General features: G+C 41.1%; 1 protein-coding gene and 1 long non-coding RNA gene across 5 annotated transcripts in view; one reads left to right on the top strand and one right to left on the bottom strand.

The window, feature by feature from the left end:
* The window catches only part of CLSTN1 (calsyntenin 1), a 68,413-nt gene extending 57,618 nt beyond the window's left edge, over window positions 1-10,795 (bottom strand). For 2 of the 4 annotated variants that reach the window (XM_072426675.1, XM_072426677.1), the window contains exon 1: window positions 10,536-10,795. In XM_072426675.1, the coding sequence (XP_072282776.1) occupies window positions 10,536-10,617 (82 nt within the window). In that variant the 5' untranslated portion in view covers window positions 10,618-10,795. The remainder of the gene's footprint in view (window positions 1-10,535) is intronic. The other 2 variants (XM_072426676.1, XM_072426678.1) reach the window with 1 other exon arrangement.
* A 104-nt stretch (window positions 10,796-10,899) lies between these two features.
* On the top strand, window positions 10,900-15,403 carry LOC140341129 (uncharacterized). The gene is made up of 3 exons (XR_011922817.1): window positions 10,900-11,187; window positions 12,544-12,707; window positions 14,356-15,403. It is a non-coding gene; the product is annotated as an uncharacterized lncRNA (long non-coding RNA).
* Window positions 15,404-22,567: the final 7,164 nt, after the last annotated feature.

The raw sequence follows: 22,567 nt of genomic DNA, 5'->3' as shown, positions 1-22,567 counted from the left end.
AGGTCATGGTATGGTTAGTAGTAGTAAGTCATTCATCTAGGTCATGGTATGGTTAGTAGTAGTAAATCCCATTCAGCGGAGATTCTGCAGACATTGACACTTATCCAAGCCACCTTTTCATTAATAGTAAGTGTCAGTGTGTACTCAACCCCTTAAATTTGCAGATCTCTTAATACAAACATCATGGAAGGTTTCAGGAGGATTGTCCAAGAACAGAATGAGAGGTGTGAAACCTGTTCTAGTGACAATTGCATTCCTTGGTGTTTGAACATTTGCATAAGTGTGCAAAAGGAGTAGAGTCTGTCTGTAGGTTTACAGAGTAGAAATGCCTGTCCGTGCCAGCGAACCACCGAGAAGGGCCTGTTCTTTGTGTGGAAGCAGACGCCTCACTGTAAAGAAACCTCCGGCACCAAAAAGCATTAGCTTTGCCAATTGCAGAGCTAGAGCCGATTCGTTGGTGGGTGTCAGATCTCTGCAGAAAGCTGACTGATTCCAAAGAGGCAGCATGATTCCATCTCTACAGCTTGCAGCCAGAGAATGGCATTTTTTTTTCACTTAGGTTGTGGTTGATTTCTAGAACAAAGGAACTGTAAGACTTAGCACGCTTTTTGTTTTGGTGCACCTGGAATGTCTTTAGTTTGTTTAGACTCAAAGATTAACTAAGCAAGATGGCCAATGACCACACATTTCCATAAGCTTTGTGATTCAGCATTTACATTTCATGTCAGTCATCACATAATTGCCAGATAGAAATAAGGAATAATGATTTGATACAACCAAAGAATTCAAAGATAAAGACAATGTTATGGTAATAAAATTTAAATCTGGACAGAAGCAGAGCACTAACTTTTCAGGCTTATACCAATCTCTATGTCGAGAATTCAACTTTAATGTACAATCCCCAAGACTACAAACAGGAGGCCATGATTTGTGGGATTAAAACGTTGCAGGGAGTACAGCAGTCAGTCACATCCACCCTGGGATGGGTCTGTAACCCAGAGCAATAAGGGAGCTTTGTTTTTCCAAGAGGTCTGCAGCAACTAGGATGGTAATAGCAGACCAGACCGAGATGGGCAGACAGGGGCCACACAATGGCCTAAAGCCTTCTAAAAATCACAGACTGGAGGCCAATTTCAAAAGAGCCACCGAGGCAGAGGCGTCAAGGGCTGTAAGAAGAATGACTCGACTGAAATAGCACTCCTCATTTAACTGTGTGTCTTTTAAACAAGCAATCAATCCCAGCGAGAGAAATCCAGTGAACCGGATCACTTACAGCAGCACAATGCTGCAGGGCACAAATACATGAACTGAACAGCAATGGGGTGGAAGGTGCTGCAGACTTAACTACTGCAATCCCATGCAACCAGAAAGGTCCATGAAGCATTGAAAAAATAAAAATTATATATAATCTAAAGTGTAAATTTCTAGCTTACAGCTCTGAACTGAATAGCAATGGGGTGGAAGGTGCTGCAGACTTAAGCTGCGTACACACTTGCAATTTTTGTCGTTGGAAAGGATCTTTCACGATCCTTTCCAACGACAAGGGAGTGCAAGATGCATGAACGATGCTGTACATACAGCACCGTTCATGCTCTATGGAGAGGGGAGGGGGAGAGCGACGGAGCGGCACCCTGCCGTGGATCCGGCAGGTCGGTCGTCCGGACGATGGACGACAACGACTGTACACACGGAAGATTTTCGCCCGATAATTGGCCGATGCCGATTATCGGGCGAAAAAAATCTGCCGTGTGTACGTAGCTTTAACTACTGCAATCCTATGCAACCAGAAAGGTCCATGAAACATTGAAAAAATAAAAATTATATTTAATCTAAAGTCTAAACTTTTAGCTTACAGCTCTAGCTTTACTAGCTTACGTTTCTGCATTACATGAAAGCCTAACACAATTTTGTTTTATAGTAGCTGCTGAAGGGCTGCAGAACAATTATAAGTACGTGGAGAATCATTTCCCAACAAACGTTATATATAACGTTGCTTGCAATGTTTAAAAAATTACTAGCACTTGAATTTCAAGCACTTGAAACGTAAACGTGGTAAAAACATGGCATAGAGGTTTTCTAGAGTTTTAAAGGCACGCTTTAAAATGCCAATAAAAGTGCATAAAAAGGCATATAAAAGCAGTAGGAACGTTTACATGCATTTTTAAAAACATCCGTGTTAGACCCAGCCTTAGGTCATGCAGAGACTTCCTAAATAAAACACATTTTCGTAGTCTGTCAATGTTGAAATGAAGGATATTATCGTAAGGTGATTACATTCCTTCATTATTATTAAACAGCATTTATATAGCGCCAACATATTACGCTGGGCTGTATAAGGTTTGCAAATGACAGACAGAACAGACAGTGATACAGGAAGAGGAGAGGACCCTGCTCCGAAGAGCTTACAATCTAGGAGGTGGGGGAAGTATCACACAATAGGACGAGGAATATGGATTGGTGAGTAAGTAGTGAGAGTTTAAGAGACAGAAGAAGACGGTAGGCAAGTTTGAAAAGATGGGTTTTGAGGGCTCTTTTAAATGAGCAAGGCGAATAGGAAGAGGATTCCAGAGAGTGGGGGCAGCTCTAGAGAAGTCTTGGAGCCCTGCGTGTGATGAGGTTATGAGTGAGGAAGTCATTAGTAGGTCAATGGTGGAGCAAAGAGAGCGGCTATCGACTAAATCTTTCCCCTTGAGTGAGAAGTAATCTGAATGACCTCACAGATATGAGGCTACTGCTCAATCTGCTTACTACTACCCCCTTATTGCATATTTATGTGAACAAAACACAAAAAACATATCCACCAGGTCACCAGGAACTGCCATGACCTTCTCCTAACCTTTGTGTATATAGAATGCATGGGGCAAAACAGCCACTTCTTCACCTCAATACAAAACAGAAGGAGTAGCAAAGGCCCACAGTACAAGCAGAACATTTTCATTGTGTTAAAGGTACATTTAATGATCCAAAGTTTGCATTAGTATCAGAGGATTTTGCAGCAGAAAAACTGACCACATCAGGTTATCCACTGATCAAATAAAAAAAAGATTGAAAACAAATTGTTCATGAGAGCAACATGGAGAATGTCATAGAAGACCTTTCTAGCTGTGATACTGATCTTTTGTTCTCAAAGCTTTCAGTGAGGGACACAGACCAAGTAAATGATAAAGAACTTTATGAGGGTCAGCAACACTTCATTTTTGAGGTGTATTGGCAGGAATGGTTCCAATAATGGGAGTTATACCCAATACATTTGCAGCTTTTTGCACTAAGAGGCCTCTATGATATTTTTCAGATTGATCTACAAATCCATTATGTCACTGTGAATCTGACTCAGCTTTCAGTTACTAACCCGTCTTCTGACAATACATATGTAATACAAGCTCTGATTCATATCAAGATGAAGAATAAATGGCAACGGCTTAATTAGATGGAAATGAACCAAAACGGTAATTGTCAGTCAGGTATTTCGGCTCTGTGTTTTTCCTGGACAGTTTAGGATACCCAGAGGCATGGAATGACAGTAAATTTTTAAACTCATGTCACAGGGGAGGTTGACTATCACAGACGGTGGGAAGAAATAAAAAACCTATAGGCAATTTGGCTTGTTTGCTAATATTTTGATCGCTAGCACCCTGCTTCCCCCTCTTTGCAAATATATTGCACAAGTGGTGGAAGAATTGCATCCTCTAAATTGTTTCAGCAGATTTCACCAAAGAACAGAGGAATTCAACTAAAGGAAACAATCCAGATTTTATAGATGCGGCTCTCTTGCCAACAAAACCAATCAATCCCCCATCTGTCTCTTACCAGTAAAAGGAGGTCTAGGACTGGTTGATATGGGAAACAAAGAAATGTTTCCCTTTCATGTACACAACATTTATGGCCAATTACATCCCTCTCTATTTTAAGAGAATAAAACAATTCAACCTCATTGGTCAATCACTATGCTCTATTCTTTCAAAATAAATGGCACCTTTTGTCTTAAATTCTCCTTCTGGGAAAGCAAAGGGAAACTAGAAGATCTTCTAAAGAAACCACAATTATTTTTTGTCTGTGCCTGCCTTGCCTTAAGATCAATGGACGCCATTGCTGTGCCTGTCCCTATGCAGACGGCTAAAACTATGCTGAGAAAGAATGGCCACACGCATCTCACATTATATATATATTTATGTAATACAAATAGTTTATTTTATGTGGCCATCAGCAGCAAGAACTAAGTGCAACATTGCTCGTATGCTACCAAAATATACAAACACCCACAAAATGTGTGGTGACATGGCCTTAAATCCAACGTTAGGATCATACCCTGCGACAAGTACAGAACCAGCTCAGCAGCAAGCCGAAAATTGCTGAAGCGTCCGACCTTGCCAAGCATGCATTTCTTTAAAGGATAACTTATTTTAGCAACAATCTCACCCCTAAAACCTGGCAACTGGTGAGGTGACTGAAAGGTCCCTTAATGATCCCGAAAGCATTTTTCCAACTGCCTGCCTACAAAGCTGATGTAGTTTTCACATTTCCTGGGATCTGTAGGTGTGGTGACTTGAGTAGGATGGGATCTGTTTCAAGCTGCCAACCTAAACCTCAATGCCCGTCCTTTACATAGAGGACAATGCAGGGGGAAATGTAAATATTATGCAGGCCAGGATTATAGGAAGTACAATGCAGGAGTTCTGGACTGAAAATTTTTGTCACTGGAGGTGACCATTCATAATCTATCGTTGTTGTTATGGCTCCGCTGTGATGCATTACTAATGATGGTTGCTATTGTTGTATTATTGTATACCAACGCAATGGGGCGCTTGACGCTTATTTGCCCCCTTCTTCCCACAGAGCAGTAAAAGCTGCCCAAGCAGCCAGTCTGTGCAATCCTTCATTATAAACATTCACAATCGAATTGTGCTACAGGAGTTGCACATGTGTAACAAGCTACCATGCTAACCTGCTTATCCAGGAACAAACTGTGGGAGAAGCGATCGGTCCATACCCAATTACCCTTATGTTTAAAGCTCAAAACAAACCCTAGAAACCAAGCAACATACCAAACACAAATAAAAGAGGCCACTGACGTTCTACAAGTCTCTGTTATTCTGCAAGTCGTTAAACAGCATGCGTAAAATGCCAATGTTAACAATACCATGAATGCATTATGGCCGCCTTACTTTGTCACAAGATTCTTGCCATTATACGAATACGAGCTCCGAAAATAAAAGCAGCTCCCTGTGGAGAAGGCTGAATGTATGTATATTTAACCGAACACGAAACATCCTGCAAATATAGCAACGAATATAGAAGTAACTAGACTGCAGTTTATGCTGCCAAGTAAACCAAGGAGAAGCAGATCAGTGTGCACAAATATCAGTGTTCTAGTCTTTATAAAGCACAAAAAAAAAAAAAATCAGCAAATAGAGCAAACCCCAAAATTTATTAGTGAAGGTTCCTACAGGCCGACAACCCCATGCTGATCATTCATGGGCGATGAATTTTTCCACGTTGACTGCTACTGGTTTTCCCACCAAAGGAGGCCTAAGAATCGGGGTAGCAGAGGATCAGTTAGATTTTTGGCCGATATATCACTTCACCCTTCACCTATATTGAATTGTTTTGGTGCCGACCCCAATAGTTTGGTACTGGTAATTATAGAAGGCAAAAAAAGCTGAGGTTATTGTCAGTTTCAGAACTTTATTTCAATGTCAAAAATTCATAAGTACAAGCTATTTAAACAAGATAGGTATCAACCATTCCAGCACATTACATTATAGACAGGTAATTCCCAGTTATATCCTTATAAAACGTTGTAATTGGTATCTATACAAAAACAACTAGGTGAAAAACGTCTCAAACCCGACGCGTTTCGCTGATAGGTTTCCACAGGGGATGCCATGAGAGTGTTACATTATTTTGTAGGTAGTGACTTTTATAAGCAGGAAGTAGTTCTCCAGGAATGGTGAGAAAAACTGATATTCAAGGTATCCTGTACTTGGTGTGGAGTCCGGTTATAGCAGTGTTAAGGATTAACCCAATATCAAGATAACATCTAGTTGTGGCAGAGTACCTTAGGGTTTCCTATGGGGCATTAATGCTGGCCTATCTTGTTTAACTCTCTGGTACTTATGTATGTTTAACATTGAAATACAATTGTGAAACTGCCGATAAACTCCAGCTTTTTTGCCTTCTTTATTTATCAGATCAGAATGGATGTTTGCCCAATGCTCAAAACATTCTTTACCTGACCAATGTGCCTTACCAAGGCCAGACTGTTAATGTCTGTTCACAAATTGAATCCAATGCTCACTAAATTTGTGTACATTTCATACAAAATTTAAAAAATTGAATTGATTCTGCCTGTGGAAAAAAATGTACAATGGTGGCTGAATAACCAACGATTTCAGGTACAGCAAACCCACAACACAAAGGTGGCCATGCAAGGACTGTTCCTTTAAAAGAAAACAGCCCAAATTTTTTTTTTTTACAAAAACTAAAAATTCTCACCTAGAAGAAAATGTAAAACTCTGTGAGCATGCAAGGTTGTGTTCCAGAAAGGGACAAGGCAGTGTCCCTTCTTCATTAAGCATACTTACCTGCCTGACCGCTCGATGGGACTGTCAAAATTGCTAAATTGCGCATGCGCAGCTCATCATTGGTTGCCAGGTTATCCAGCACATCCTAGCTTGCCCTGCAGTTCCTGAGGCCAAGTGAACTTGCGCACGCCTACGCCAGAGTTACATCATCCTGGCCCGGCCAATCAGGATGGCCAAGTACGCAACAATGAGGAGAAGAAGGAAGAAGATGGAATCACCCTGCGACAGAACAGGGTTTAGTTCTGCTTTGAATCGAACATTCCAGTTTTTTACTAACTGTCCCCCTCACCAGGTAACAGGACAGAAAAAAATCATACGGAGAATTTGCTCAGTCAATGGGCTGTTTTTATTTTCTGAAGTTAATGTATCTGAAAGGTAAACAAATCTGTCTTTTATTATGCTTTTATTATTTCTTTGTGATTGCAGTGAGGAACGATGCCACAGGTAAGGAGAGTATACCATGGTTTTTATTATGGGGGCCCAAAGGTATCAGGAATGAAGGCTAGAATACACATTTGGCTGGTTACTAAGGTACATGGTTGGGTGGGTTGTTAACCAACCCGCTGGCCCATGTAGCAAACACAGCATATCCCTTCAATTGCTGAAATTTACAAAAACGTAATATTATAATTATCATTAAAGAAGATTTATATAGCCCCAACATATTATGCAGCGCTGTACAATAAATAGGGGTTGCAAATGACAAACAGTGACACAGGAGGACCCTGCCCCGAATATAGTACAAAGTAAAGCACAATACAGAACATAGTCATTTACAAAGATGTAACACTTTATACAGAGGCCGCTTCTAAGTACATCTGCCCACGTCTGCTTAATAAACTACGATACATTCACCTATTTCTATTTGCTGTTAAAATACGTTCACCTATCTTGATTGACAAAACAAAATGCAAATTGTCAAGTCTCTCATGGACAAAACAGACGCTTCCGTAGAAATCATCCATTCCTCCAGGACATCATGGAAAGAATTTGTTGCCTTCGACTACATAGATATCTATAACAGATGTTGGGTGAATGAGGCTGATCGTTCCTTGAAATACTAAATGGTATGTATGATCGGAAACAGGAAGCGTGAAATAAATGGCAATATTGGAGCACTAGATTTATTATACACATCGTATAAAGCATGCCGTCCTTTGCAACAAATGCGGCCCCGAGTCCTTCAGGAAAAGGCATATGGAGGTCTGCAATGCGTATAACTCCAAACTGGAGCCTGTCACTATATAAGACCGACACACCGGTATAGGAGACGCTACGCACGGCTGTGACACCCGAAATAATAATCTGTGCAAGTGTGTGAGTGCCGATCCCCAGGGAGGGGAACTAATGAATCAGAGCACGCTACAGATGAGGTCTTGCTGATGAGAGATTTCTGAGTAAGCAGCACATACATCTATTGACTTCTCCCGATCACTGCAAACAGGAAAGCTATCGGGAAATAAATCTGGGAGGAGGTGCAGCTTTGCAAACACAACACAGGAACAAACAGAGCAATAATAGGCTGAAGGAAAAAAAATAAACCTAGATCTGCAAGACCGGTCCTTTATAAAAACAATTAAAGTGAATAGCTAAAAACAAGAAACACGCCAACCAGTTGGCGTTGGAAAAATATTGAAACAATTACATTTCTTATGCATACAGGATATAGAAAACCAATAACAGAGGTCATGAATCACATTCAGATCTCCATAGATATAAGGCTGGGACTGCCATTGCAATGACATACAGAGTTCTATATAATCCGAGGAGCTCTGGTATGGAAAGGCATCCTCTGGTACATGTATTGTGCACATATCAACCCTGGCACAGGCTTGGCATTACCTGGTGCCCATTATAGACTGGCACAGGCTTGGCATTACCTGGTGCCCATTATAGACAGGCACGGGCTTGGCATTACCTGGTGCCCAATATAGACTGACACGGGCTTAGCATTACCTGGTGCCAATTATAGACAGGCACAGGCTTGGCATTAGCTTGTGCTCATTATAGACTGGCACAGGCTTGGCATTACCTGGTGCCCAATATAGACTGGCACGGGCTTAGCATTTCCTGGTGCCCATTATAGACTGGCACGGGCTTGGCATTATCTGGTGCCCATTATAGACTGGCACGGGCTTGGCATTACCTGGTGCCCATTATAGACCATGGGCTTGGCATTACCTGGTGCCCATTATAGACTGACATGGGCTTGGCATTACCTGGTGCCCATTATAGACTGGCACAGACTTGGCATTACCAGCTGCCCAATATAGACTATGAATGAAGAACCTTATATGCACCCAATATACATAGCAGTGTTCAATACAGATTTTTTTTTATGCTGGGTGGTAAGAAGCTGTAGGTAGGTAGCAGCCCCTGAATTGTGGATCAACTCTTCAGCAACCATCCAGTGCGCCCAGCTAAAAGGGGCTGGAGAGGACACTGCATAGGGCATTGCCGAGTAACCCCGAAATATGCTTTTAGGTGAAAGAAATGCATGCATAATGTTCTATCTTTCTAATAACATTGATATTAAATGAAACATGCGACTGGCTGCATTATAGAAATTCAATTACAATATTTGTAGGCACAAAAGTTTCAGCACAGCTTCCCATTCAATAAATGTAGACCATATTCAAAAACAGATACACAGCAATCTAAAAATACAAAAGTGTATAAAAATAATAAAGAATCACCCAGTAGCTGTAATAAATAAATACATAATATTTTCAGATCTGGAAGGAAATGTCAAATATGAACAAAGCGAGAGGACAAAACACATGGATTTAAAAAATCTTTTGCAGGGCTTTATTTTCTTTTATTACTGAAAATGGGTGTTTTTTCGTGCAATGCTTTTAGGGTGCTGCCTTGGCATGGCCAGGGTGAAAAGGGCTGAAGGTCCTAACAGATGACCTCAAAGCGCAGAAATGCAGGGAGTAACTGGGATGTACTAATAATAATACCGGACACAAATAGGCACCGGGGGATGTGCAGACAAGATGGGGCATTCTCGGGATTCACAGGGAGGATTTTTCTTTTAGCATTGGAATTATTCTTTGATTATTATGAAATTAGGGAATACAAATATATACGCTGCGTAATATGTTGGCGCTATATAAATCCTGTTTATTAATAATAATAATGTCAGCAATGGACGGAGATTTCTCCGGCACAGGGCAGCATTTTGCATTGATGATCTGGGACAATTTTATTTCACGCACATATACCATATATATATTCTGAACAACCAATCAGGATTTATAATCTGAAGGCGAATTGTAGAAGCCGATATGGCGATGAGCTGAGCCGGCCCTGGGCATCGGGGGATTCTGCCAGATGGTGCCAACCATTCTCTGGTGTTATCATGGAAGGGAGGGCACTCTCTGTTATCATTACACCGGAATGTGAAGGATGGGTGGTTGTGATGCCAGGGGGGGTCACCGACCCTGGGAGATGTTTGGTGCCAAAGGAGATTATTTGGTAGCAGAAAAGATCAAGATTGTAATGTTTAGCCATGGATCTGCACAGGCTTGGCATCATTCAGGTGACATTAACCTGTCACCCTCCATTATGGGATTTGCCCTATAAGGGCAAAAAGGAACAATCTGATTGGCCGAGCCACAATATATATTTAGTTCCTATATGTAATATTGGGTCACCATAGATTGGAACCAGCTTTGGTATAATCCGTGCCACCCATTGCCTGATCATATTTCCTGGAAAGACCACTGGTGTAGGTATATACCTAAATCATAGGGGCCACAAATGAGCCCCGGAGTGCTACCTGCACAGGTGCCACAATAGGTGAGGCCAATGGAAGCTGGGAATCGTTCTGCCCCCAGGCACCCCCTGCCAGGGTTCTGATGCCCAGTGATCGCCTATCACGTGACCCTGGCTCTGTGGCCCCCAAAGCAGGACACACCCGGAGGGGTCCCCCATCTCCTCTCTGCTTACCTCTAGTGGCCAAAGCCCCGCACAGCAAGCCGGTGATGAGCAGCAGCAGGCAGGCCGGGGAGCACCGCCACATCCCGGGCATCTTCTCCACCCTGCTGTGATAAGCCGGTCCCAGTCTTCCCCTCCTTTTTCAGTATCCCGAGCTCCTCGCCCTGAGTCCCCCGGCGCTGTCCCCGCTCTGTTTCCCCGGTGCCGAGCTAAGATGGCGGATGGTGCTACTGAGAAAACGTCTCTCTGTGTCTGCGGGCACCGCGGTTACCAGCCCCGCCCACTCTGCTCCGCCGCCACACCAAACCCTGCAACGTTTGCGTTCCACCCACACCTTTGACCACGCCTACTCTAGACCTCTTAGCCAAACGCGATTGGTCGCCTGTGGAACGCAGCCCTTTCCCGCCCACTGTGGGCTGAGGAGAAGCCCCGCCCACCGCCTGAGGGGATGAACTGAGGCATCTTCGGCTCTGGGCGGGCGACATTCTCTGCATCCTCCTCAATGATGCTCTGCAACATGGGCACACCCTGGCTGCACCATCACAGCCAGCAGACACATTACCAAAATTACTATTATCATGGTTTGCCTCCAGTGTTGTATGGAGTCTGCCAGCTCAGCACCCTATGGACATAACAACAGCCAGAGGGCCCTCTGCAATCATGGGTAGGTGCCATAGCTGCCAACATAATGGAATCACTTCCAGGAATGCTTTGCCAACGAGCAGCAGTGTCAAAAAAGGGTGACGCAGAGGTCATTTACCACTAGCCTGGCACCTTGGTGCCCAAATATACACAAAATAATGCTATATTTGCAATTACAAATTTGTAAAAAAATGTATTTATGTTTTATTACTAAAAGAGGACCTGTCATGATTTAAAATAAAAATAATTTACCTGTGGTAACTAAAGCTACACAATTCAGCTATACGCGTTCCATTGCAGGATGCCGCCATCATCCTTCTTCTTCCCGGAGGCAAGAATCAGACATCCTGATTGGCTTTTCTGGGATGATGTAACTCCCACGCGTGAGTTCATCCCCAGTATATGCAAGGGAAACAGCATTGCCGGGTTTCCCTGGCAACCAAGAAAAGGCAGCATGATAGGGTGGGAAAGTCCGACCAATTACCTTCATGTCAGGTACCCGATTCCCCTCTGCATTTAAAGCGTACCTAAACTCAGAAATTTCACTTTACATAAAAGGGAAGACAACCCTTTTATGTTAAGTAGAAATTCTGTTGTTTGTTTTTTTTAAGTGTTTAAAAAAAAAGGGTGCAGCACCGCTTCCTAATTCTCGCATAGGCGATCGAGAATGAATGGGAGCGCAAAGCCTCCTGGGATACCTACGTCACACATCCCGGAAGGATCTTGGGTGCTCCTTGTGCGCATGCCTGAGCATCTCTGGCATGCGCAGAAGGGGCCATTTTAGTGAAAAATTTAAAAATTGCAGATCTCACGCATGTTCAGTGAGATTGGCAAGTTTTTTTTCCCATCCTACGTCACCTGTTCTCTTGCCTGGGTTGGGTGACATAGGAAGAAGAACCAGGAGGAGAAAATGGCGGCACTGGGCATGCCGGCTCGGTGTCGGATGCCAGGACGATGCAGGACCCGACTGATGACACCTCTGGATGGATTGGACTGCCCTGCGGGATTGAAGGTAAGTGTATTTTTTTGTTTTAGGCAGTTTTCAGTTTAGTTCCTCTTTAATGGTTTCACCCACCAGTTGCTGCGGGTCTATAGGACACAGTGGCAATATAGAGGTCAATGGGAGGAACCACCGAACACAGTGGGGGGAAAACAGTCCTCCAAACTGTGCTAGATCTGTGGATTTTGTTGGCAGGTTTGCTATACGGAGAGCAGAGATTTCTAAAATATACAATGGGACAGGTACGTATGAATCCTTTTCTTTCCCAAGTTCTTTTTAAGATAACAAAGTTGCTTTAATGTCTATTTATAGTCAAACCTTTATTATTATTGCCATAAGGATTAAAACCATTTTTTTCTGCTTTCTCTGTCTTTTTAGAAAAATTTACCAGAATTTGAGAGGAAGAAAGCTACATGGAGGATTTTACGTCACATCCAGATCTGGTGGCTCCAAAAATGTTCAATGTGCCATCACTTGTTCCTTGATAACCCCAAAAGAAGATAATCAGAACACCTCAAAATCACTTCATTTATTTTTCTGAGGTATTTATTGTGGGAGAATAGCTTCAAATGCACTTGTTGCAGAGAAGTATTTGAGACTTCTGTTCCAATTTCAGAGCCACTATGCCCACATTTATTCACAAAAATGAGCAAAATCCCTCACATGGCATAAAAAAACATCTCTCTGACACACCTCTGAGCTGTAGGTCCCACAGACCCAGACATAGGAATACCTCCTGGTCTCTCCCAGCATACAGCCTGGCCTCAGGCTGCAAATCCCCCTAATTCTAGTGCAGGTGTCTCATTATCAATGGCCAGGTGCACTGAAGCCAAAAGGGAGAGCCTGGTCCACCCATTCCTACCAGGAAACTCCGGGCCGGGATCTAAAATAAAAAATCACAAATCTGCAGCAACACATACTAATGGCCCTATCTGTTCTGCACCGTAATTCCTTTTTCAGACGAGGGTGAGGTATATGATGCCAAATACCAGCTATTATAAATAAACAAATGGATGTCTCAGGTACAAAAGTCTAGCATCTGCATCAGGCTTTAGACCAGGGTTTCTCAATCTTTTTAACATGGGGGAACCCTTTAAATAACATTCATATCATGGTGAACCCCTTCTATATTTAGGAAGAATGCCTCTTACATGCTGGCCAGTGATACAAATGTCACACTTACAGATAGCCAAAAACATTGGTGTCAGTTATATTGACCCAAGAGTCACAAATTGCTCAAGAAACCCCTAGCAACTTCTGGAGGAACACAGTTTGAGAAACTCTGCTTTAGACAAGTGGTCGCCAACCTAAAATTACGCGCTCCACCCTGCACATGCTCTTGGAGCAGGGTGTCACTAAAAGGGGAGGAAACTTCCTCCATAGTGATGTCATGATGCCAGAACCCGTCCACTCTCCCATCGCAGATCTGAGAATGCAATAGGAGAGGGGGTTGTGTCCAGATACACAACCCACCCACTTTCCTGAACCTGTGATCTGTACGGGGGACATGGTCTGTGGCCCTGCCTGGTGCGCCCTCCAAGGTGCTTCGCCTGACCCCGCTCGGACCACTATCAGTTGGCGACCGCTGCTTTAGACTATTCACATGTATAACCAAAGCTTCTGAGATCAAATCTAAGTTTGATTGGGCAGCTTGATCCTTGCGTGACTTAAGTACCTAAAAAGTCCTAAATAAACTGGGCAATAATAGCAACTTTTAAAACTGAAGATGTTCTGCAGCAGCTGTGGTCTAAGTAACATATATCTGTATACAGATATATATATATGTAACAACTGTGCAGTCTAGTTAATGTTGCCTTCTAAGAATACTATTGTAACTGATACTGAATTACTCTATTAATAAATAATGGCTAGACTAAGATAATATTGTTTTGCATTTTATACCATTAAGCATGAAGCCAAGCTATTACAAGGTACAAGGGCAAATGGATTTTGGCTTGGCTTTGCTTTCTGGCACCTAACACATTGTGCTTTCCATATTAATTAATACCGCATTTAAAGCACAGCAAGAGGCAAAGAAAGCCTTAAGTAATAAATAATTTAAAAAAAGTGATTTTTAAAATCTCTTTACAAAATAAATTCTGTATTATCTATCTATCTGTCCGTCCATCCGTCCGTCCATCTTATATTGCCAAAACAAAGGACTTGCAGCCATTGATTTCTATTTTACAGGACACACTGAATGCATGAATGTTGATGAGGAGAGGAAATGAAGAGGTCACAGTTTAATTTTTCACCTTAGGTGTGACCAAAGCCACTTAGCTCCTTTAAGGTAATGTGATTATAATATAAGTTGTGGAGGAGCTCATTTTAAAGTGAATTGAGATGTGTTTCCACTAGCATTGTTGACACTTCAAATATTTGCAAATCGTTTACCTGAACATTGACTTCAAATGCTATGTGAGACACTTTGTTTTTTAATTGAATATTTGTTGCACTCTGCATGTTTTTTTGCATTTTGGATAAGGTTTGAGAGCAGAATGCTCTGTTCTGGAAGACTGGATAACCTCTTTTGCTAAAGAAGGGCAGAATGCTGTAAAATAGGTTAAACAATGTAAAAAAATAACTTTGTACATTACTTTAGTTGGTGCTAAGTAATCATCTTTAATATGGTAGACATAAAAATTTTATATATATATATATAACTTTGCATGCATGTTCCCTGCATACCCTTTATACGTGTATAGCATTCCAATCCTGTTGATGTATATGAGCCAAACTTCTGAAATTCCATCCAAGCTACAGACACATTCCATACTGATATCAAACTCTGACACTCAGCAACACAAAAGTTCAGTGCTAGCCTAAAATATTTCTTTCTTTACATTATGTTGTAGAAGGTGTGATTTTATAAAGTGTCCCAAAGCTTAACTATTTCAATACTAACACCCCGCGGTTTTGCAAAGTTTAAAAGAACATTTTTGTTTTAGTGGGTATAAAAAGGACTTTAACTTTCCATATTCCTTTTCTCCCACAAGCTTCTATTAACAACATGGCACCCCGTTAGCCTCTTCTTTAAAGCGCTGTCTGTGCTGTGGTCATGGGCTTTGATGTTGTCTTTTACAAGGCAGGACCAGCGGCCCTGCACTGTAACTAAGGATGCTGAGGGCCTACCTACAACACATTGTGAGCCCAGGCTGTGTAATAAAGCACCTTCAGGATGGCCATGGCTTACAAGAATTGCTTGAATGACATTGGGCATCATTTAACTCAGAAGAGGACTGCTGCTGGACAACGGAGGAGGACTTGGTATCTCTGGAAAATGGAGATGATGGGTACCTAACTAATGGTTCAGTTTCAAATTAAAGTTGAATTCTGCTTTAAAGTGTCCTCCCAAATTTGCCTGTTCTGTTATAAATGAAGTTAGGTTAATGAAATGTCTTTACTAAACCAAGTGCCCTTACCAAATGTAATTACCACAATCTAAATACTGATTGCAAAGAAAAGACTGCAGGCAGTTTTTTTATTAATAATTTTAAAGTGGAAATCCAGCTGAAACATATTTTCTTAGAAATACTTCACCCATCATGCTATTAAAAAAGATTACTCATTTTCAGCTGCCCACTTCCCTACTCCATTTCTAGACGGAGCGCCATTTCTGGATTTAATGACAGTTGGCATTTAAGTTTTACTCAACTTTTTTTTTTAGTCCTGGCCTTATAATAAGTGAAGAAAATATGTACAGTTGTACATACAGATTTTGTCAGTTGCTGTGTCATTGTTTTTGATAGAATATCACAGCATCTGTTAAGATGCACTTACACACATGCAATAGTTATCGTTGGAAACTAACGACTAACAATCGATTGTCCGATAATCGTTAACAAAAAAAATGAACAATGACAGGCCAAGGAAGACAATGAACAAGGAATGTCCGGGCGAATCTGATTGGACAATGTTCGTCCGCTATCTATTGTGTGTACAATCGTTCAGTGATCGTGAATGTTTCTGCGGTACACTTTCTCTGTTACACGTCACTTTCTGCATCGTTCAAACAATCGCATAGTGTGTGTACATTATTGGTGGATTATATTTGAATGATTGAATCGTTTCAGCATGTACAGAATCATGCACTATACGATCGTTCATTAGCTTGTGTTATATCCAAGTACACTTGTTCATCTTCAGATCCACATTTGTGTGCTTTTTAAGGAGTACCTGCCATCACTACACAGTTTGTATGTAAATCACATCCTTCATGGTCACCAACAGCCTAGTTAACGCAATCAGAAGTTGTGGCCCTTATCTGCAGCAGCTGATTTATTTCACACTTAAATAAAGCTTAGTATTGTGTCTTCATCACAACTGATGGTTCCTGCCATTGTGACACTGGCTTCAGCTCCCACTCTATTCTGTTTTAGCAGCTGCTTCTGATTTCTGTTGAGAGCCCACGTCATTTGTGTGGTTAGCTGGCTTACGTACTTTTTATGAAATAACAAAGTGTAATAAAAAAGGTTATGTTTGTAAACGTAGCTTGCAAACTAGAACCACTGTGTTTTTTGGGGATTTTATTGCCGGTCACAACTAATTGACAGAACATGGTGGTGGGAGAATAGTGTTTGACCACACTTTCATGCTTCAGATATTATTTACCCGGATTTATATAGTACCAACATATTACGCAGCGCCGTACATTAAATAAGAGTTCAAATGACAGACGGATACAGACATTGACACATAATAAGGTGAAAATAGCTGCTAGAGATTTACATAATGATGGCTCATGAAGTTTATTTTTTTTTTAACTTTTAATGCGGTTGGTATGATAGCAGGTGCATTTTAAAACATTATTCTTTAAACACAAGTACAAAAAGCCTGGACTGCCCTGCTTGGAGTCCTAACCCATTGTTTATTACTGCCCCCAACATTCAACAGTCCATTGTGAGATCCTCAGTGCATAGTAGGAGCTGTCTCACTCCAGACTGTTGAATGGTGTCATTAAAGGGTATCTTAGTCCTAGGAATTAAAATGTATATGGACATTTCCCCCCGCTTTATCCTTTTAGAAACATTCAGTGAGCTTAACATTTAGGTTGACAACACAGTGGGCCTGATTTATTAAAGCTCTCCAAGGATGGAGAGGATTCACTTTCATCAGCGAAATGTTTTCAGTCTTGGACCATATCCATTCCAGGTTTGCTGGATCACCCAGCTTCACTGATGACAATGTATCCTCTCCAGTCTTGGAGAGCTTTAATAAATCAGAACCATTGTCTCAAAAAGATGCTTGTTGACCATTACATTTTACAATTGCTGTAAACTCTTTTTGCCTCCGATGAGCAATGGCTTTTATTAGTGGTGCAAATGTACACAATTTGTATACAACACAGAAGCTTGTCGTGCCCTTGACATTAATGATTGTTCATGCAGTGAGACATAATATCTTATTATGCATGGAATGCAGGTAAGCAACCATCTGTGCTGGCAATAGCGATTTGTACATTCTCCACGTGAGTCATAAGGGCAACCGAGCGCTGGTACGCAAGTCAGGCCATATGGGAACAGGGGCTGTGTTAGGTGGAAACTGAACCTACAATGGCCATTATATCCCAGACAGGTTTCACGTACAGTCAGACCTTGCTGCAGAAAAATCTAAACTATTCACAGCATGTTTCATTCTGCTAATATATTCACATAAATTAAAATAACGACGGCATTCTAATGAGATTTTTCAGAACAACTTGAACTTGTCACGTCAAGAGCAGAAACATCTTAGTCTCCGTAATGAAGGAACTTCTCTGTCCAAACTATTCTCCCAGAGCACAAGATGGAATATTAATATTACAGCAACGGGGAGAAGAGGAAAATAGCTTATTTAGCTCTTGACTAGCGTTCATTTTTCTTTTAGACATTCAGTAACTAAAATGCACAGGGCTGATAAAGTGTCAGGGTGATTTTGTTGCTTACAGAATACAAATGAGTACAGCAGTTTGGGGGATTCACCTAATGCTATTGCAAACTCTTAACGAATGTACACTCAATTATAGTAGCTAGAAACGATTGCTAGTTTATCCAACAATAGTAGGATGATCGGTCGCTGTACCAATAGAGCAGAGGATAATCAGGGTTTATCCTGCAGTGGGTACTGTAAGCGGTTGGTTGTTTAGTGATCAGTCATCAGTTTAGTGACCGGCACTGATGCTAGATTTTCACTTGAGATGATCATGAACAACTACTTCTAGCAATGAAATCTGTACGGACCTCAAGATCAGTAGAAGTCAATTATAGTCCCTACTGGATAATGCAACCAGTGCCACCTCTGCTGCTCAGTTCACCTCCACAAACCGATATGAGAGAGTGAAATTTTTGATTGTCCTTCCTGCCCTGGAGTAGCAACAATAGATGTAATACCGTGAGTGAGTGGTTACCCCAGTAAAGAAAGTGTGTTACTGGCTGTATCACTAGGTTAAACTAAAAACTAAAAATTATATTATATCCAAGAAGCTTCAATATATTATATTTTTATTTCTGATTTTAGGGCATTAATATAATTAGACAGTGGGTGACCCAGAGACCCCAAATTAGGACCCAATAGCTATACTACATGTGAGCCACTGAGAGTAGCACGGACCATGGACCTGAGCTAAATATTTTATTTTGTTATTCTGGATCAGCCTTTACATCTGCAACTCACAGTTTTTCACTTTAGTGGTCAGTAGGTATAATGCCTATTACATTGCTAACCAGTGGGAAGAATGACAGATAGCCAAAAAAGATCATTGATATCAATTAAACTGACCTGAGAGGTACAGATTACTCATGGCTAACCACCTACCAGCAAATGTCAAGTAATAATTAGTAAACTGATAGTCTGAACTGTAGAAAGGCCTTTATTCAGAAACAAATATGACTCATTTTACCCTCCTACGGGTGATCTTGAACACAGAGAACCAACACTTGTACTACCGCCATTGTCATGCAGTTCAGAGTCGATCACCAAACAGCTAGAGCCACCTGAAATATTCTGCACTCCATATTCTATAGCTTCCATCTGCATGCAAATTCCATTTATTACTTGAGACAATGCACAAAGGCATCAGAATTACACTGCAGCCGAGCACAATTTTTTAAATCTCCCAAACATGTCTGGAAATTGTACCAAATGATGTATTTGTCAAAGCCCCAGTGGCAGCTGGACGTAGACTGACATTTTTTTAATTTTCGCCGCCACCTTGTTCCTTCTGCAGATCCGCTGCTCTGAGTCAGTGGTTATCTGCGCACGGTGCTAACCTTGAATGATTTTCTCTTCTTTTTTAATTCGTCATTACTGAGACTGAAAAATCATTGACCTTTTTCTTTTTTTTACTTGCATTTACAGCTGACAGACCATAGAAAAAGCAGCTGTTGCACATTTAAACATTACATTGTAAAATAGCTTAGTCAAAATCAGGAAAAAACAATAGACTGAGACAGCAAATGTTTAACTTCCATTAGTTGTGCTATTTCACGTCCTGGATGCAGTTCTCTTGTATTTTGTTCCATAAATTGACTTAACCTGCTCATCCCTTTAAAACGTTGGTGCCGAGTACGACTTGTCACGTCTGCAGGCGATGAAAACTGGGCGTACATAACTTAAATCCTGATGCATGCCTGAAGGCAAAAGATTTTTCTTTTTTGTCATATGTGACTGTGTTGTAACATGCCGTGCTGTTTAAAGACCAGAATTATTTGCATGATGTTGAAAGCCTTGCTTCTTGTTGTAATGCAGGTCATAAAACTCAATGAGTTTATCTGAATTTGACTTGACTGTTACAGGTATAACCTGGGTATTATGTTATTGATTGATTTCATTTGTTGCAACTCTGTGTAGTAGGAAAAATTAGTTAGTGACCTGCAACCAGTATACAACTTTACTAAGTCCATTTAGCCTTTGGAGTTTTGCAGCATATGGTAAGCAACTTCCTTTTGCCAGTCCTTCAACATGTAAACTGAACATGAAGCATGGATATGAATACCTTTACTTTTAATTATTTATAGTTTGCATTGCATAGAACAGTAACATGCCAGGTCAGGTTCCTTTAATATTATTATACAATATTCGTACAGTGCTAACATCTTACAAAGCGCTGTACAAAGTCCATAGTCATGTCACTAACTGTCCCTCAAACGGGCTCACAATCTAATGTCCCTATCATAGTCATATGTCTTTATTACAGTCTAAGGTCAATTTTTTTGGGGGGGAAGACAATCAACCTAACTGCATGTTTTTGGAATGTGGGAGGACACCGGAGTACCCTTAGGAAACCTGTACAAACACAGGGAGAACCTGCAAACTCCATGCAGGTAGGGCCCTGGCCGAGATTGGAACCTGGGACATAGTTCTGCAAAGGCCAGAGTGCCAACCTCTGAGCCACCGTGGTTCCCTGACTTCCTTCTTCTGATTAGTATCATTAGATGGTCCAGTATGCAGTGCTCATGTTCTTCCCAGTAAAGTAGATGCTGTCCACTGACTGTAAGCATAGTATATCACCGGGTCCTCATTGGAACTGTTATGGGGTCCTGAAGCATCTGAAAATGATGTTTCCACAAAGGGCAGACACAAGACCGAATTGTTGAGAAATAAGAGGAGCATCAGATCACCAGTCACTGTTATTAGAAGAAACGCCACATGGGATTGTGTGACTATCTGGCAGTGGTTTCATTGTTTTTGAATGCTTTCATTCACAGATTGGCGTGAATGAAACCCAGGTACGTAAGTACAAAAAATACACCCAATGCAATGCACCATGAGGAAAAATGCTTCTAATTTTGAATGGCTTTCCAGTAACCATTGATAACACATCACAATGTGCAGATTGTCTAGGAATGCATCTTAATATAACAAAAACATTTAAAGGGGCCTAAATAAAACATGCAGGCTGCCATTGTTGACATCATTCAGTTAACTTAAATACTTTGCGTCATTGGGCCTGATTTGTTAAAGCTCACAAGATTATACACTTTCATCAGTGGGTAATCCAGCAAACCTGGAATGGATTTCTTCAAAGTAATTTGCTTTTTGCTAGCAAATGTTTTTAATCCTGGACCAGATCCATTCCAGGTTTGCTGGATCTCCAAGATTCACTGATGAAAGTGTATCCTCTTCAGCCTTGGAGAGCTTTAATAAATCAGAACCCATTGACCCAATGACAGAATACATTCAGAGAAGTTAGCAATGGCAGCCTGTATATTTCTTTCATTCCCGGAAATGAACTTCCGGGAAATGAAGATAGATAAATAGCATACTGTGGGAAACATTTCCTGGTTGCAGTTACTTCAGCGAAAGCTGTTTATTATTTTGTCTTTTAATGGGCTTTTCATTTCTATCTTGTTATTCCTGCCTAGAGTTCTACCTTAAGGATAAGAGGCAGATCTTTTCTTTTTGCCAGTGTGGCCATCTGTGCAGTACTGCTGGTTTATTATACAGATACAACCTGTTATCCTTACGAAGGAATAAATCAATTTTATTCTTTTATTATAAAGGTTGTCATAAAATATTAACCACTCCACACCCCACCAAATCAAAAAATATTGTTATAAACTTTAAAAAAAAATTTTGTTAAGAAAATCCAGTTTTGTTGTTACAACTTTTACAGAATAGCACCGACAGAGTAAAGTGCCAGCTTCCCTATTATGAGATCTTTTAATTATATGTTCTCACTAATTGTTAATACCACATAAACAGCATGGCTGACTGCTTGCTTGCACAGCAGGGGAGGGAAGGTTTGCTTTTTCTCCCACGTTCCTTTGTTGTTTTGTCATATTGATCACACTGCAGAGCCTTTGGCAATTATTACAATTATAGTAATGAAGTCGACTGTTTCATCTTGGCTGGGTAGCAGCAGCTTCAAGGCCTCCTGGGCTCGCAATTTATGTGAAAAGCAAACGCCCCCTCCCAGTAAGAGCACTCATTCAGGCTTATTTGGTTGGACAGTGCAAAGAGCAATGCTGAAGTGGGAATCAAAGCAAACAATTAAATTTCACCTTCAGGTTGTTCTATGCCTTAATAAAACAAATTCTTCAGCTAGAAATTCTTTTAAAGGGTACCTGTCATAACGGTTGTTCTAACAGCCAATGCACTGGTAAGTGCCGGATGCTACTGTTTCTTCATTCACAGGGACAGTTTTTATGTGCTAATTTGCAATTATTTTTCTATTTTTTGCACCATTTGGCCATGCTAACTAAATCCCAATAATCTTCATGACTCTGGATTAAAGCCTGTGAAAAAGCAAGCCAATGCATGTTTACAGGTTCCATGCTTACTTACCCAGTGCAGCATCAAAGGCAAGTTGCACAGTATGGAATTGTCAAGAGGCCTCTATAGAGAAGCACATGAAAGAAAGCTTAGTGTGAACCTCTGGAAAGGAAATTGACAAGTAGAACCAAGCTCTCAATCTCTTCAATCA

Source organism: Pyxicephalus adspersus, chromosome 11, assembly GCF_032062135.1.
Source record: "Pyxicephalus adspersus chromosome 11, UCB_Pads_2.0, whole genome shotgun sequence".
In the NCBI taxonomy this organism is placed as follows: Eukaryota; Metazoa; Chordata; class Amphibia; order Anura; family Pyxicephalidae; genus Pyxicephalus; species Pyxicephalus adspersus.
Note: the sequence above shows the minus strand (reverse complement) of the source record. Positions and strands in the feature narration are given on the sequence as shown.